This window comes from Trichechus manatus, unplaced genomic scaffold, assembly GCF_000243295.1.
Source record: "Trichechus manatus latirostris isolate Lorelei unplaced genomic scaffold, TriManLat1.0 scaffold00197, whole genome shotgun sequence".
NCBI classification, from domain to species: Eukaryota; Metazoa; Chordata; class Mammalia; order Sirenia; family Trichechidae; genus Trichechus; species Trichechus manatus.
The window spans coordinates 571,828-588,353 of NW_004444133.1; the positions used below are offsets into that span (position 1 = coordinate 571,828).

Genomic DNA, 16,526 nt, shown 5'->3' on the forward strand with positions numbered 1-16,526 from the left:
AGGACAGCACACACTACAGGGGAAGTCAGCACAACTGGACTAAACCAAAGCTAAGAAGTTTCCTGAATACAAACAAACACTTTGAGGGACAGAGTAGCAGGGATGCGGGGTCTGAGCACCATGTTTTCAGGGGACATCTAGGTCAACTGGCATAACAAAGCTTATTAAGAAAATGTTCTGCATCCTACTTTGGTGAGTAGCATCTGGGGTCTTAAAAGCTTGCAAGCGGCCGTCTAAGATGCATCAATTGGTCCCAACCACCTGCAGTAAAGGAGAATGAAGAACACCAAACACACAAGGAAAGTAGTAGCCAAGAGACAGAAAGGGCCACAGAAACCAGAGACTTCATCAACCTGAGACCAGAAGAACTAGATGGTGCCTGGCTACCACCAATGACCACCCTGACAGGGAACACAACAGAGAGTCCCTGACGGAGCAGGAGAAAGGTGGGGTGCAAAACTCAAATTCTAGTAACAAGACCAGACTTAATGGTCTGAATGAGACTGAAGGAACCCCAGAAAGCATGGCCCCCAGATTCTCTATCAGCCCAGAACTAAAACAATTTCCGATGCCAACTCTTCAGATGGGGATTGGACTGGACTGTGGGACCTAAAGTGATACTCATGAGGAGTGTGCCTTTTAGCTCAAGTAGATACAAGAGACTAAACAGGCAGCTTCTGTCCGGAGGTGAGATGGGAAGGCAGAGAGGGTTAGGAGCTGGTTGAATGGACATGGGGAACCAGGGGTGAAAAGGAAGAGTGTGCTGTCACAGTATGGGGAGAGCAATTAGGGTCACATAACAATGCATATATAAATTTTTGTATTGGAGACTAACCTGAAATGTAAACTTCATTTAAACTACAACAATAAACAAAAAAAGCTCTGTGAGCAGCCATCTAAGATACTCTACTGGTCTCACCCCTTCTGGAGCAAGGGAAAAATGAAGAAAACCAAAGACACAAGGGAAATATTAGTCTAAAGGACTAATGGACCACAACTACCATGACCTCCACCAGACTGAGTCAAGTACAACTAGATGGTGCCTGGCTACCACCACTGACTGCTCTGACAGGGATCTTAATAGAGGGTCCCGGACAGAGCTGGAGAAAAATGTAGAACAAAATTCTAACTCACAATAAAACACTAGACGTACTCGCCTGACAGACACTGGAGAAATCTCTGAGAGTATGGACCCTGGACACCCTTTTAGCTCAGTAATGAAGTCACTCCTAAGCTTCACCCTTTAGTCAAAGACTAGACAGGCCCATAAAACAAAACGAGACTAAAGGGGTACACCAGCCCAGGGGCAAGGACTAGAAGGCAGGAGGGGACAGGAAACCTGGTAATAGGGAACCCAAGGGGTTGTTAACCAGTGTCAAAAAACAACATGTGTACTGTTTAATGAGAAGTTAGTGTGTTCTGTAAACTTTCATCTGAAGAACAGTAAAAAAAAAAAAAAAAAAAAAAAAAATCACATAAGCATGCAAGAAGGGCAAAAAAAAAAAAATAATAATGACTCTAGGCAAGGATCATCAAACAATGCTAAATCAGGTAAATGCTTGAAGGGGAATTTGATAGTGGGTGCAACACAACCCAAAATTCACTGATCAATCTTACCATCACTAAAAGTGGGATAAACAGACATGGGTGCCACATGATATGATGCAACAGAGAAGTACAGAATATCATTTATGAAGGATCCTGTTTCTAAGAAAATCTGAACCTGAATCTAATCAAACGTCTCTACCTTGATGAGTATAGATTAATTACCAGTTGACAGGAAATAAAGAGAAAGAAGAGCAAGTTAATCAACAAGACATGAGGAAACAATCAGGCAAATAAAAATATGGTACAGGACAAATTATCCAATTTCTGTAATAAATCAAGAATAAAAAAATAAATCAAAAGGAGACTCTTACAGAATAAAAGAAACTTAAGAGACACAACAAACCTGGGAAGAAAAGGACAGGCAGCAGGTTTGCAATCTATTTTCTCCCTCTATTGGTCACTTCCAGAAAGAAAGACATGACTGGGTCAAATCCCCTGGAAAGCATGCTGTTAAACACATTAATGGTATTTCCTAGCAGGATGCAATGAATCTGTCTAGGCTGGCTATTATAAATAAATCTAGAATGTATGGATTTATGGAGCATGACCCCCTGGAAAATGTCACATAAGCTATGTAATTACCAAAAAAAAAAAAAAAAACCCATCGCAATCAAGTCGTTTTGACTCATAGCAACCCCAGACAAGGTTTCCAAGGATGTAAATCTTTATGGAAGCAGACTGCCATATCTTTCTCCCTCAGAGCAGCTGGCGGGTTAAAACAGCCAACCTTTTCCGATTAGCAGCCAAGCGCTTAACCACTGCACCACCAGGGCTCGCTCCTTCAAGCTAGGTAATTAAAGGGAGATATTCAATAACTGAAATAGCTCCCTTTTGTGTATGACAATCCACATGCATCACTAGAGGCCTCATGTGTTAAATACAGGCCAAGGTACATTCTTATGCAGCAAGAAAAGACCTGGGGACCAGTGTATGCAGTCCCAGATTTCTCTAGGTTTACCTGTGTTTTATGGTTACCTGTATCCTTAAAATTATTAGTAAAGTTTGATTCTGAGTAAGACTGTTGAGTCTCATGAATCTGACTCATAGTGTTTCTAATTTTAAAGAATCCAGTCTTTATATGCTGGTTGAGTTAATGAAAACTAGGTAAGTGAGCTTATTATAGTCAGGGGTTGGTATGTAAGATCAACCTTCAATGCAAATACAATATACGTTAAGTAAAACGTGTTTTCCAAAATAAAAGTTTTTAAAATAATGTTTGCTAAAACGAACGTTCAATCTCAAGGTTAACAGATCTTGACACTATTAAAACCAATCTTATGAAATTATTAAAACCAAAACTAATACAGGAAAGCTTTTTACATTTCTTAATAAACATACTTAAAAACAATACTGTCATGACAAGATAGAGAATGAATATAGTCATAGCTTTTATGTTTTTGGTAGCTAAATGTAAATCTCACAAACTTTTCTATCTAAAAATGGCTAATAATCAAAAATATTTAACTAACAACTTACTAAAGTTTCTCTACAGAGTTCCCACTAAAAAAAGCTGTGGATTCTTGTTTCAACTTTAATGTTAATCGCAGGTGAATTAAAGATATTTGGGACTAACAAAATTTCCACAATGCATACACAGACAGACAGCCGGCCCACAAAGGACATGCAGTTGGGTAAGCGGACATACCAGCAGATGTCCCATCTGGCTAGAGGTAACAATGCAGTGGAAGCCAGTATAGAAGTGGGTGACAGCCCTAGAATCAAACTCAATTACATATCTCAGAAGATTAACAACGAGGTATTCCAACTAGTGAGGACTACTGAAAAGAAACATACAGCCAATAACACTAACTTTGCACAATTTGACCCCACATAAGTCCCCAGAGAACATAGGTAACACCTCAGGGAGAAACAGGGGAAAAGACCTGGACTGAGTTTAAATCTTCAATGATTGTGAGGGAAAAAAAGTAGCCAAAATAAGCTGGAATTAACTGACTAGATTACATTATCTATTGCCAAACAGAATGGGGCTAACAAAGAAACCCAGTTCAGAGTCCTTATCTTAGCAGGAAATACCTGGTCTGTCTAGATCGCTCACTGTAAATAAACCTGGAATTTATGGATTTGTAGGGAAGGCTCCTTGGAAAAGTGTCATAATTATATATATTAATAAATATCAGTATATTTTAGTCGTTTAACACAGCACACAAATGACTAAGGCATTTCCATACCTTCTGCATGACTTTTCTTGCCCACCTCAACTGCAAAATGTACCACTGTGCTGCTGGAAAAGAACACCGAGCTGCCCGGAAAAGCAAGAGAACGCGCTGAAGGATTCCAGACACCTTTTGGCGATAATCTTTTTCAGCTTTTAAAAGAAGATCATCACCATCTTCCTGAGGAAAAATATGAAACAATAAATTTTAGTAGCTAGTAATATGGAAACTTAAAACATTGAAGTGGAAATAAAGATGTTGTTGTTGTTAGCTGCCACCAAGTTGATTTTGCCTCACGGTGACCTGATGTGTGCAAAGTTAGAACTACTCCACTGGGTTTTCAGGGCTGTGACCTCTTGGAAGCAGATCACCAGGCTTATCTTCCAAGGCGCGTCTGGGTAGGTTCAAACCGCCTATCTTTCAGCTAGTGGTCGAGCGCTTAACCTTTAGGCTAATGACATTCAGTGCTTCTCAAGCTAAGATATTCCTGGAGAACTGTAAAGAACATTTTGAGGCATGGCCTTTGAGTTTTCAACTATAGCTGTTTTAGTGTTGAGAAAACACATTTCTCTTCCCTCAAAAAATGTAAAGGTCTAAACTGACTCTAATCCCACATCTTCTTCCTAGAGTAGTTCAAGCCCACTACTCCTAATTCCAGTGATGGAATGTTACAGAGACAGCTTCTTCTATGCCTGGACAAATCCTACCACTTCAATGTCACCTCCTCTGTGAAGCCCTCCCCCTCGGTGCTACTACAACACTTTGCTCATATCTGCATTTATAACATTTACAATTTATTCTGTATAAATCAACGTATTTGTTACCCTTTTTATTGAGAACTCTTCAAGAACAAGGCCCTTGTCATCCATCTTTGTATTATCATATGCATGTGAAAGCTGGACAATGAATAAGGAAGATCGAAGAAGAATTGATGCCTTTGAAATACGGTGTTGGCGAAGAATATTAACTATATCATGGACTGCCAGAAGAATGAACAAATCTGTCTCGGAAAAAGTACAGCCAGAATGCCCCTTAGGAGCAAGGATGGCGACAGTTCATCTCATGTACTTTGGACACGTTATCAGGAGGGACCAGTCTCTGGAGAAGGACATCATGCTTGGTAAACTAGAGGGTCAGCGAAAAAGAGGAAGACTTTCAATGAGATGGATGACACAGCAGCTGCAATAATGGGCTCAAACATAGCAATGATTGTGAGGATGGCTCAGCACCAGGCAGTGTTTCTCTCTGATGCATATAGGGTCGCTATGAGTCAGAACCAACTTGACAGCACCTAACAACAACAGTGTATAGAACAGAGTCCAGCATGTAAGAGGACTCCAATAAATGTTTGCTGAATAAATGCTGTCTGAGCCAGTAGCTAATGATTATTTTCCCAGATAGTGAGATAATGTGAAAGCTGTAAATAGCTGCTTCCCCAGCATCCTTACCCCTTCCCACTTCTTAACAGTAATCAGTTTTTATTTGGGTACTTGCCACTCCCCTATACAGTCCATATCACTCGGGGAAAGCTGATCTCGCATCTCCAGCTTCCAGGGAAAGCCCTCATTGATTGTCGATCAGTTCCTTGCATTAACCCTAGCCTTAGAGACTCATTCAGGACAGAATATTAATCATATATTAAAATAATTAAAATGTAAATCATTTACAACCACATGTTAAATCTTTAAAACAGCTAAGTGTATGTTATGATTTTCAGTAAGAGCAGAGGAAAAGTTACTAAGACGTACACAATATTGCTATTTATAAGACAGAACTATCAATTGAATTGTCAGGAGAAAGAAAATGACTTTTCTAATCAAAGAAAAATCAAAATAAGTCTTTCAAAAAAGCCAAATAATGAGGTGAATCGAAGATTGAAATAATGTATGGCTTCTAAATTCTGACATTCATTATTTTATTTGTTATCCTGAATAAATGCCTATTTAAAAAAAACTGGATATTGAGAATCATCTATTAATTTTGTTGTATTATTGCAATAATTCTCACATTTACTGACTGCTTACTACATGGCCCAGGCACTGAACTAAAAGTTTTTACAAAATATCTCACTTAATCCTGACAATAATGCTATGAGATAGGCACTACTTTTTATCATCTGCATTTTACAAAGAAGGACACCTAAATAGCAATGTAGAAGGAGTCCTGGTGGTGCAGTGGTTAAGCACTCCACTGCTAACCAAAAGGCTAGTGTTTCAAACCCACCAGTCGCTCCACAGAAGAAAGATGTGGCAGTCTGCCTCCATATAACATTTACAGCGTTGGAAACACTATGTGGAAGTTCTACTCTGTCCTACAGGGGCACTACGAGTCAGAATCAACTTGACAGCAATGGTAAACAGCAGTATAGTACACTGCTCAATGATTATTATCAACGGAATTATTTAAAAAATTGGACAAAATCAACTTTAAATGAATTTCAAGTTTAATGAGCTAAACTTACTTCACTAAGAATAGCTGGCTGAGGACAATATAACGGAGGGGCTGGAAGGTACAAGCCTGCAGGCACTAAGCCCCACAGTCTCTTACTGAAGTCTTTGGCAGAGTCTATCAGAAGTTGAAATGTCTCTGAAAGAACATCTGCATCAGCCATAGCTGCTGCTTTCAGTACTTCTTGCACGGAACCAAATAAAAGATTTGCATCTTCCTCTTCAATGGGATCTACCAAATACAAAATTAGGTAAAACAGTTGAAAATTACATTCTACTTATCCTATTTTGTACAATAAAATTCAGAACAGAAAAAGTTGATCAAGAATGAACATACTTGTTAACATGCATAACGTCCAAACTTACAGACAGAAATTTATGGAGTATTTTGTTATCTTAAGATTATAGGCAATTAGAGCATGACATTTTTTCCCCAGAATCATACTAGATACTGTAATAACAACTTTGTAATAAAAATATCCTTGGAATTTAGTCCCAAGTCAAAAAGTAATAATAAAAATTGATAAAATATTAATGGAAAAAAATCAAGCTATCGAAATAATTCACAGAATTATGTGAAGGTAATATATTTTTTCTTTTAATGGTCTATGATAATATTTTTTTAATAATAAACAACCAAAATGACTTATAGTGTAAAGCTAAGAAAACAGAAAAATACAAAATAGTAGTATAGTTTGGCTGTAACTATGTGAATGATCTGTATATATGTGGACACATCCCAGAAGGTAAAATGCAAAGAGATACAGCGCAGTGGAATTGGAGACTTAAACAGTTTTTTCCTCTTATGAAGTATTTTAAGCATTCAGTCAAGTACAGAATATGAAAACACTCATGTACTCATTTCTCAGCCTTGTCAAATATTAATATTTTACTATATTCAATTTAGATTTAAAAAAATATTACAGATATAGCCGAAATTCCTTGTGTACCAATCACAGTCCATTCTTTCTCTCCCCAGAGGTAGCCACTATCCAAAATGTGGTGTGGATATATTTGAATTCCCATTAGACCTACGTTGAGACTTCCTGTCTTCCTCTATCTCTATGAAGCTTAACTTCTTTTTCATATTTTCCAACTCTTTATATTTTGTAAAGTTTGTTCAGATCCATCTTACAGTTCACTAATAATCTCTTCAACTGATCTAATACTTTATTTCAGTTTTTTGTTTTTAAATTAGTAGTTAGGTATAGTTTACATAAAATAAAATTCACCTTTTTTAAGTGTACAGTTCACTGAGTTTGACAAATCCATAAAGCCCTGTAAGAACATTTCCATCACTCCTTCTCTTATGCCCCTTTTGTAGTTAATTCCACCCCTCACCCTTAGAGAACTACTGATCTGTCTCTTGTCCCTATACATTTGCTTTTTATAGACTGTCACGTAAGTGGACTCAAACAGTAAGAACTCTTTGTTTATGGCTTCTTTCTTATAGAACAATGGCCCTGGATTGATCCATATTGCTGCACGTTATCAGCAGTTTGCTCCTCTTTATTATTTTTCCTTTGTAAAGATATACTGCAATTTGTTTATCATGAGTTGATGGATATTTGGGTTGTTTCCAGTTTGGGGCTATTATGAAAAAGCTGCTATGGACATTCATGTACAGGTCTTTTTGTGGACGTATGTTTTCATTTCCCTTGGATAATCTTTTTTTTTTTTTCTCGTTTCTTAACTCTGGCAATTTCTCCTTATTTTCTTTAAAGCTTATCGTTTAAAAGAATATTTTAAAAAATCTTATCTAGAAAAATATTTTATCTATATATTTAGTGTGGGAGGGGTTTTAGATCATCTAAACATCATATTGCCAGAAATGGAAGTTCAGATTGGGGATTTCTGAATCCTTTTGACAAAGCCAACTTCCATGTTTTGACATTATCTTTTCATTAAGCAAAATATTTTTTAAAAAGATGTGGACAGGAAGTCCTGATACATGCTACACACGGGATGAGCCTTGAAAATATTATGCTGAATGAAATAAGTCAGTCAGAATAGGACAAATATTGTATGATGCCACTTATATGAAATATCTAGAATATTCAAATGTATAGAGACCAAAGGTCATTACTGGTTTCTAGGGGCAGGAGGGAGGAGGAAGCAAAGAGTCATGGCTTAGGGGACACTGAGTTTCTGCTAAGGGTGATAAAAAAATTTGGAAATGGATAGTAGTAATGGTTACATGACATGATGAACATAGTTAATGCCATTGAATTGTACATGTAAAAAATGTTGCAATGGCAAATAAACATATTTTTACCATAATAAAAATAAATAAATAACCAGAAAAAAAAGAACAGGACAAAAATTTTGAAGAAAAGTTTATACTTAGATTTCCAAGTATTAAGGATTTCTTCCAGAAAGAGAAGTTATGATTAATAAATTCTAGGGATATAAAGTTAGATGGCTCACTCCTTAGTGGGGAAAAGCCCTTTAAAAAAAAAAAAAAAAAAAAAACTCACAAGGGCCCCTATAGTAGTCCTGGTTTTACCATTAAATATACGACTTTAAATAACTAACATCTTTATTTTTTGTCTCAATTTCTCCATCTGCAAAACAAACGTTACAAGGCTCCTGAGTAAATCTATGTAATACATGCAATATTATATTATTTAAAATTTTGTAATGCCATTCTGAACTTTTCAAATAAAAAAAAAACCCTATGTTAATGTGAGAGGAGCAATCTAGAAAAGAAGGATGAGAATGGTTGCACAACTTAAGGGATGTAATCAATGTCACTGAATTGTACATGTAGAAATTGTTGAATTGGTGTATGTTCTGCTGTGTATATTTTCAACAACAAAAATAAATTATTTAAAAAAACTATGATTGATACAAAAGGTGAGAGTTGGACTAAATTACTTCTAAGTACCCTTCTGTGTCTGAGATTTTACGATGCTATGACTGCAAAAAAAAAAAAAAATTATCCACAAGCAGCGAAATATACATTATGTAAAGGTATGTATAGAAATCATCCCTCATGTTCTGAGCTGGAATCAGTTTTGGATGCTCCCACGATTAACTATAAATAGTGTGTTTTTATTTTTGATAAGCTTATTTCAAAGTGTTAACACATTTGTACATATTTACAAGCTTAAATGTCATAAAATTTATACTAGTTAACCTGATGTATACGTCATGCCATATGTGGGTAACACACCTGTAAATCGTTTGCATTTTGAACTCATTTCATGTTTTGCTTCCAAAGAGGCTGGTTGACCTAAAAGACACTGAAGTTTTTCCTGGAAAATGCATGCTGGAGTCAAATTTAATGGTAGCTTCAGATCTTTTTCCTTGGACCTGAAATCACATCAAATTAAGAGAAATGAATACAAATTTTGAAAAAAAAGGAAAAATGCACACATTAAGAACTAAACATAAAATTTTAAGAAACAATAGAATTTGTTCCATTTATTCATCCTATATTTAAAAGAAAAAGCTCAATGAAAGTTTGCTATTAAGGCCCTCCATAATTATGCTTCTCATATATCTCCTCATTCTTATTTCCCACTGCTGCCTTATGTATGTTCTCTATATACTCCACCTCTCTGCCTTTGCTCATGCTTGTAATATTTTCTCTCCTGATACCTACTCAATTTGTCAAGATCATATCTACCCATCAATGCTCATCTCAAAGGACACCTCCTACCTAAAGTATTTCTCATCATTTCCTCACCTGATAATTATCGCTCTCATCAATGGCACTTTTCTTACCATAATATGTAAGTTATAATGTTTTGTCCTGTTTTCTCTAATTAATTATAAGAGCCTTAAACATAGAAACTATCTGGCAAAAAGCTTTATACAGAGCAATTATTCAATAAATAAATACAAGAACTGAAAAATGTATTCTTTTTAAAAAAACAGAGCAATGCCATACTATTCAGAAAAAGTGAAACACAGATTTGTTTGATTAGTTTAAACTCAAATCATATTTGGGATAGACAAACACTCCCATTACAGGCTATAAACATTTTACCATAAGTAAGCTGCTGAGCTGTCTAACACAGTAGCCACTAGCCGGTTGTGGTTATTTAGTTCCTTGGTTGTACTAGTCACACTTCAAAGCTCTATACACTGGAACATATAGAACACATATAGAACATTTCCATCATCAAAAAAAGTTCCATTGGCTAATGCTGAAGTAAGGATCCCACATGGTATATAAACACAAGCAATAATAAAAATATAAAATACTTTAGATGTAACTTTTATACTATTTTGTAACTTAAGTTTGCCTAAAAATACGTACCTTGTGAAACTGCTATCATGTTTACAGAACAGCTGGAGGGCCACACCAATTGAAACAGATGTCTTCCAGTCTCCAAGTTTATGTGCCAACCACACAGCTTCTGGAACCAGGCCACCAATAAATAATAATTCGAGTGCATATTCAACTGTCCACACATTAGAGAGATTCTGCTCTCTAACAACACTGGCCACCTTAGAGTGTTGTAGAAGAATAAGTCGAAGGGACTGCTCTGTGAATAAATGAAAGAAAATGGATATTACATTTACATGTATCAGAACTCAGGATTTGGAGTTATTAAAATGTCTCCTTAAATAAGTACTTTTATCTCTCCAATCGACCATTTAGTATTTTTTACACAAAACCACAACATGAAAATATATATAAAAATACCCTTCTAAAATAATACTTAACATATTCTGAAACAGTTTTTTTTTAAAATACTGAAGAATGTGCCTCATTAGTGCATCCTGAAACAAATGCCAGTATTTTAAAAAACTAAACAGAATAGAATAAAACATTAAAACAACAGAAAATATTAAGAGTGCATTACACAAAATAAAGGTAAATATTGTTCAATAAAACTTTTGTGTCAGATAACATGTACAGACATATAGATATTTATATCGACTGGGTCATAATGTACAATTTATTGTTGTGGTCTGCTCTGAAATATGTGTCTACTGATCACATTATAAAAATTTGGAGGGCACCCAGAACCTCCTGAAGAATGCCACGTGAGACTAGAGAGCAGTGCTTTGAAGCAGTCCAAGTGTGAAGATAGTCCTCCACCCCCTCCCACATCCTGAGACAATCATAGAACACAAGAGTTTGCATACATACTTCAAAATCCATGGTTCTATGATTGAATACATTTGCTGACCACTTGTTGCTACTTCTATTAAACTTCTAATCAGATTTATCTTGCATTACAATAACCTATGTGTTCCTTGTACATATTTATCAGCTCATGTTATCACCTGCTTAAAGCCCTCAAATAACTTAGAATACAATTCAGATTCCTTACACGGCTTACATCATCTGGCCCCTGCCATTCTCTGACTTCACCTCATAACACTTCCACCTCACCCTCTATGCTACAGCCATACCAGCCTTTCAGTTCTTCAAACATATCAAGCTTGTTCTTGCCTGGGGGCTTTTAAACAAGCTCAGTTTAGCCCTGATGTGTTCATGGGTGGCTCTTTCTTGTCATTAAGAGCTCAGCTTAAATGGCGGCTCTTAAGAGTGCTGTTCCCTAGATTTCCCATCTAAAACAGCCACTCAGTCACTATTGCATTACCCTATTTTCATTCTCTGCAAAATTATTACCATCAGATAGTTTTCTTGCTAGTGTATTTATTAATTTAATTTTCTGTCTCAGCCTATTAGAATGTAAACTCTATAAAAGAATAAGTACTTACCTGTTTTGTTTTGTTTTTTTCATGGAGTTAGGCTAAATCTGTCTTGCATGTCAAAAAAAAAAAAAAACTACAAATGTTTTTATATTGTCTACTTCATATGGTGAAGCACAATATATTCCCAGCACCTAGAACACTACCTACCACAAAACAGGTACTCAATAAAAAACAGTAGAAGGAATGAATACTACAAAAATTTCTGTACATGTTCATCTCCTTGAGGGCAGGGCAGTTACCTAGCACAGATTAGGAGCTTTCTTGACCCTACTAATGAAATGATTAACTACCAATAGAGTAAAGTAAATGGTCCAAATAAAATTCTAAACCAGCAGCGTTAAAATTTGTTACATTTTCATATTTTTGTACACACAAAGGTGGCAGCCCTTTTACCTTAAAAATAAAAATTTTACAGATATCAATTTTGCAAAATTTGTGACCAAAAAATCTATATTTAATAAAAACAGATCTAAGCAATTACCCCTCTCAGATTCTATTCATTCACAGATAGTCACTGAGCACCTGCTATGTGTCAGGCACTAAGTTAGAACAGTATTATTTCCATAGGGTAATAATCACTGTATGCAATAATAAAGGATATGATTTTAAATATTCTGTGCAAAAACAAAGGTGAAAAATTTGTTTACTATGTTACCTGTTTTAATATGAAGTGGAGGAAGAACATTCACATTGTGAGGTGGCAGAATGCAAAGCAGCTGATTGGTGAAATAGGCAGCCATGAACCGGGCCATGGACCGGATAACCCTCACTGCCGCCTCAGGATGCACATTTCCAGTCATTCCGAACTCACAGTGAGCCTTCTCAGAAACTAAGGACATAAAATAAATGCTCAAAGGAGATTCTGATTGAACTATCAAAAAGTAATAATATTTAAGTTCCCAATATTACAGAAGAAGAAAATTATAATTAAAATTTTTTTCTGTGAGATCAAATCCAAATTATATTGGTATCTATACTTCTTGAAGACAACTCGTGAAACCTGTCGATTCCATCAAGTTGATTCCAACTCATAGCGACCCTATACAACAGAGCAGAACTGCCCCGTGGGGTTTCCAAGAAGCGGCTGGTGGATTTGAACTGCTGACCTTTTGGTTAGCAGCTGTAGCTCTTAACCACTGCACCACCAGGGCTCCTATGAAGACAACAACCACCCAAAATTAAATAATTATGAGTGCATACACTTAGGAATTGTTCATTAACAGTTTTATTAAAATACAGAGGGATTTATACAAAACAATCCAAATATAATGGACTTGCAAGCCTAGCATTTCCCTTCCTCCTTCCCTTTCAAAAAATTTTTTTTAACTAAGAAGGGGAGGGATTGACTACAAAAATAACCTGAAAAACACAACAGTGATTCCTAATGCTTTTTCTATACCATTAGATCTGGGAAATATACTCCCATGAGTAACAGTGGTTCATTACTATAAGATTCTTTTGGGAGGTAGTAACATAAAGGGAATAGGTGGGGCAGAAAAAGAAGGCTTGTGGGGGGAGGTAGTTATATCAGAATTTCCGGGGTGATTCTGATGTGCCCTAGCAGGAACAGAGGACAAGTGTCATCACCATTTGAGAATCAAAACTCTGTAAGAATACAGACTAGAATTCAGAAATCTGAAAATTAACTAGTTGAAAACTACTAAACGTAAATACTAACTTAACATTAATTTTTAGGCAATTTATGGCCCCAAAACAAAAGTTATCTTTCTTTCCGAGAAACCACTAACTGCACATTCATATGAACCATTTCTATCTTGTTTACTGTATACCCTGTACCTAACACTCTTACAGTGCTGTTGTTGACAGGTGCTGTCGAGTTGGTTCCAACTCATAGTGACCCTATGTACAACACTCAAAAAAGTATTTGTCAATAAATGTATTTTTTAAAAGAGATCTTGAGAAAATTTTATTAACTTTCAAGTAGTAAACTTCATTTGGTTACTGTGATGGTTAAGATTGTATGTCAACTTGGCTGGGCCATGATTCTCAGTGTTTATATGTGATCACTCCCATGACTGAATATGCTGTGAATAGCCAATCAGTGGAAAGGGAGTTTCCCTGGGGGTGTGGCCTGCATCTGAATATAAGCTTTTCGCTCTGCTCTGGATCCTGTGGCTGCCTCCTGTTTGTCTGACCTCCGGTTCTTGGGACTTGAGCTGTCAGCTTATCTGCCGAACTTGGGATTCATCTATCTTCACAGCCTGTGAGCGGAGCCCTGATCTCTGACCTGCCAGTCCTGGGTTCGCCAGCCCCTGCAGCTATGTGAATCAGGAGAAACTCTGCAGTCTTGCCTGCCAATCTTGGAATTCGTTGACCTTCACAGCCTGTGAGAGGGAGCCCTGCTCTCCAACCTGCTGATCTTGGGCTCGCCAGCTTCTGCAGCTGCGTGAATTGGAAGAAGCCTCTACCCTGATCCATGGACTTGGGACATTCTAGCCTCTACAATCACGTGAGCTGTTTCCTTGATATAAATCTCTCTATACACGTATTTATACACGTTACTGGTTTTGCTTCTCTAGAGAACCCAGCCTAAGACAGTTGCTATGTTTGGGAAAATCACAGGATTTCTTCATAATAAAGTTAAAAATACATGAATGAGAATTTGTTTTCCTCCTGGGTAAAAATTACTGAAGGAATTTATCAAGGCAAGATTTCCAGTAATCTTAATCATGCAGAACCCATTATGCAAAATTCAAGAATAAGCCCCTCAAATACGGAGCAACCTGCTTATAAAAGATATGTTCACAGAGTAAAACTGCATTAATTCAGAAAAAAAAAAGTTGAAAGGGTAATTCTGTATATGGCACAGTTATAATGCTAATAATGGCAACTCTATACAAAAAAATTAAATTATAACTTTACAGAATGATATAATAAGGTAGGTGTGCAAAAAAGAGTCAGAATAGCAGGTTTGACTGCTATCCTTCAAAAGACATGCTTACAAGGTTAGCCCTTGACTAACATAGGGGAACTTGGATTTCAGGAGGTTCCCACTACCCTAACTGATACAAGTGGCTCACTGTGCCTAAACTGTACAAACAATGTGGTTTCTACTGAACACCTGCTTTCATTCTGGGAATGTGGAACTATAGCCATGCTAGGCATAGGGGGCCTACCTGATCAGCCCCCAGTAAAAAACTTGTGCACTGAGTCTCTAATGAGCTTCCCTGGTATATACAACATTTCACACATGGTGTCACAACTTGATGGGGAATTAAATTAAGCACATCACGTGTGGCTCCACTGGAGAGAACTCTGGAAGCTTTCACCTGGTTTTCCCAGACTTTGCCCCATATACCTTTTCCCTTTGGAGATTTTGCTTTGTATCTTTTCACTGTAATAAATCATAGCTGTGAGGATAACTACAGTCCTCTCAGTGAGTCAATGAACCTAGGGGTGGTCTTGGGGATGCCTGACACAGTCGGGAAATGCCTGATATATTTTAAACAATTGTTATTAAAAATTAAAACAAATACATTACTGTCAACTCAACTTATCTTGAAGGTTAAGTCATATAATGAAATACGGAGCCTTTGTGGAGGACAATTTGACACCAGGCATCAAAAGTCTCAAAACCTGGGGGACATCCAGGTCAACTGGGATAACACAGTTCATAAAGATAATGTTCTACATCTTACTTTGGTGAGTAGCACCTCAGGTCTTAAAAGCTTGTGAGCGGCCATCTAAGATGCATCTATTGGTTCCATCCCGTCTAGAGCAAATGAAGAAAACCAAAGACACCAGGAAAATATTAGTTCAAAGGACTAAAGGACCACACAAACCACAGCCTCCACCAGCATGAGCCCAGAGGAAATAATAGTGCCCAGCTACCACCATTGACCGCTCTAACAGCGATCACAACAGAGTCCTGGACAGAGGAGAAGATAAATGTAGAATCAAATTCAAAGTCACAAAAAAAGACCAGACTTACTGGTCTGACAGAGACTGGAGGAACCCAGAGACTACAGCCCCCGGACACTGCTAACTCAGAACTGAGACCGCTCATGAAGTCCACTTTTCAGACAAAGATTAGACAGGCCTATAAAACCAACAATAACACGTGTGAGGAACATGGGTTTTAGCTCAATCAAATATACAAGACCAAATAGGCAACTCCTGCCCAAAAGCAAGACAAGAAGGCAGGAAGGGACAGGAAAACTGAACAAATGGACACAGGGAACCCAGGGTGGAAAGGGGAAGAGTGCTGTCACATTATGGGGATTGCAATCAGTATCACAAAACAATATGTGTATGAATTTTTGAATGTGAAACTAACTTTATCAGTAAACTTTCACCTAAAGCATGATTTAAAAAAAAAAACAAAAAAAAAAACACCTCAAAATTGTGGATTCTCTTTGATCCAGTAACCTAATTCCTAGAAATTTATCCCAAAGAAATTATCAGCACACCACAAAAAAAGAAAATTACAGACCAATATCCCTCACGAACATAGACGCAAAAATCCTCAACAAAATACTAGCCAATAGAATTCAGCAACATATCAAAAAAATAATTCACCATGATCAAGTGGGGTTTATACCAGGTATGCAGGGATGGTTCAACATTAGAAAAACAATCAACATAACCCATCACATAA

The 16,526-nt window shown here is 36.9% G+C and overlaps 1 protein-coding gene across 1 annotated transcript in view; it reads right to left on the reverse strand.

Moving 5' to 3' along the window:
• The window catches only part of CPLANE1 (ciliogenesis and planar polarity effector complex subunit 1), a 171,696-nt gene that overhangs the window by 133,216 nt on the left and 21,954 nt on the right, over nucleotides 1-16,526 (reverse strand). Inside the window, exons 15-19 of the mRNA XM_004387899.2 lie at nucleotides 12,564-12,737; nucleotides 10,497-10,725; nucleotides 9,405-9,544; nucleotides 6,244-6,461; nucleotides 3,798-3,962 (exon numbers count right to left, since the gene is read on the reverse strand). Coding sequence (XP_004387956.1) covers nucleotides 3,798-3,962; nucleotides 6,244-6,461; nucleotides 9,405-9,544; nucleotides 10,497-10,725; nucleotides 12,564-12,737 — 926 coding nt within the window. The remainder of the gene's footprint in view (nucleotides 1-3,797; nucleotides 3,963-6,243; nucleotides 6,462-9,404; nucleotides 9,545-10,496; nucleotides 10,726-12,563; nucleotides 12,738-16,526) is intronic.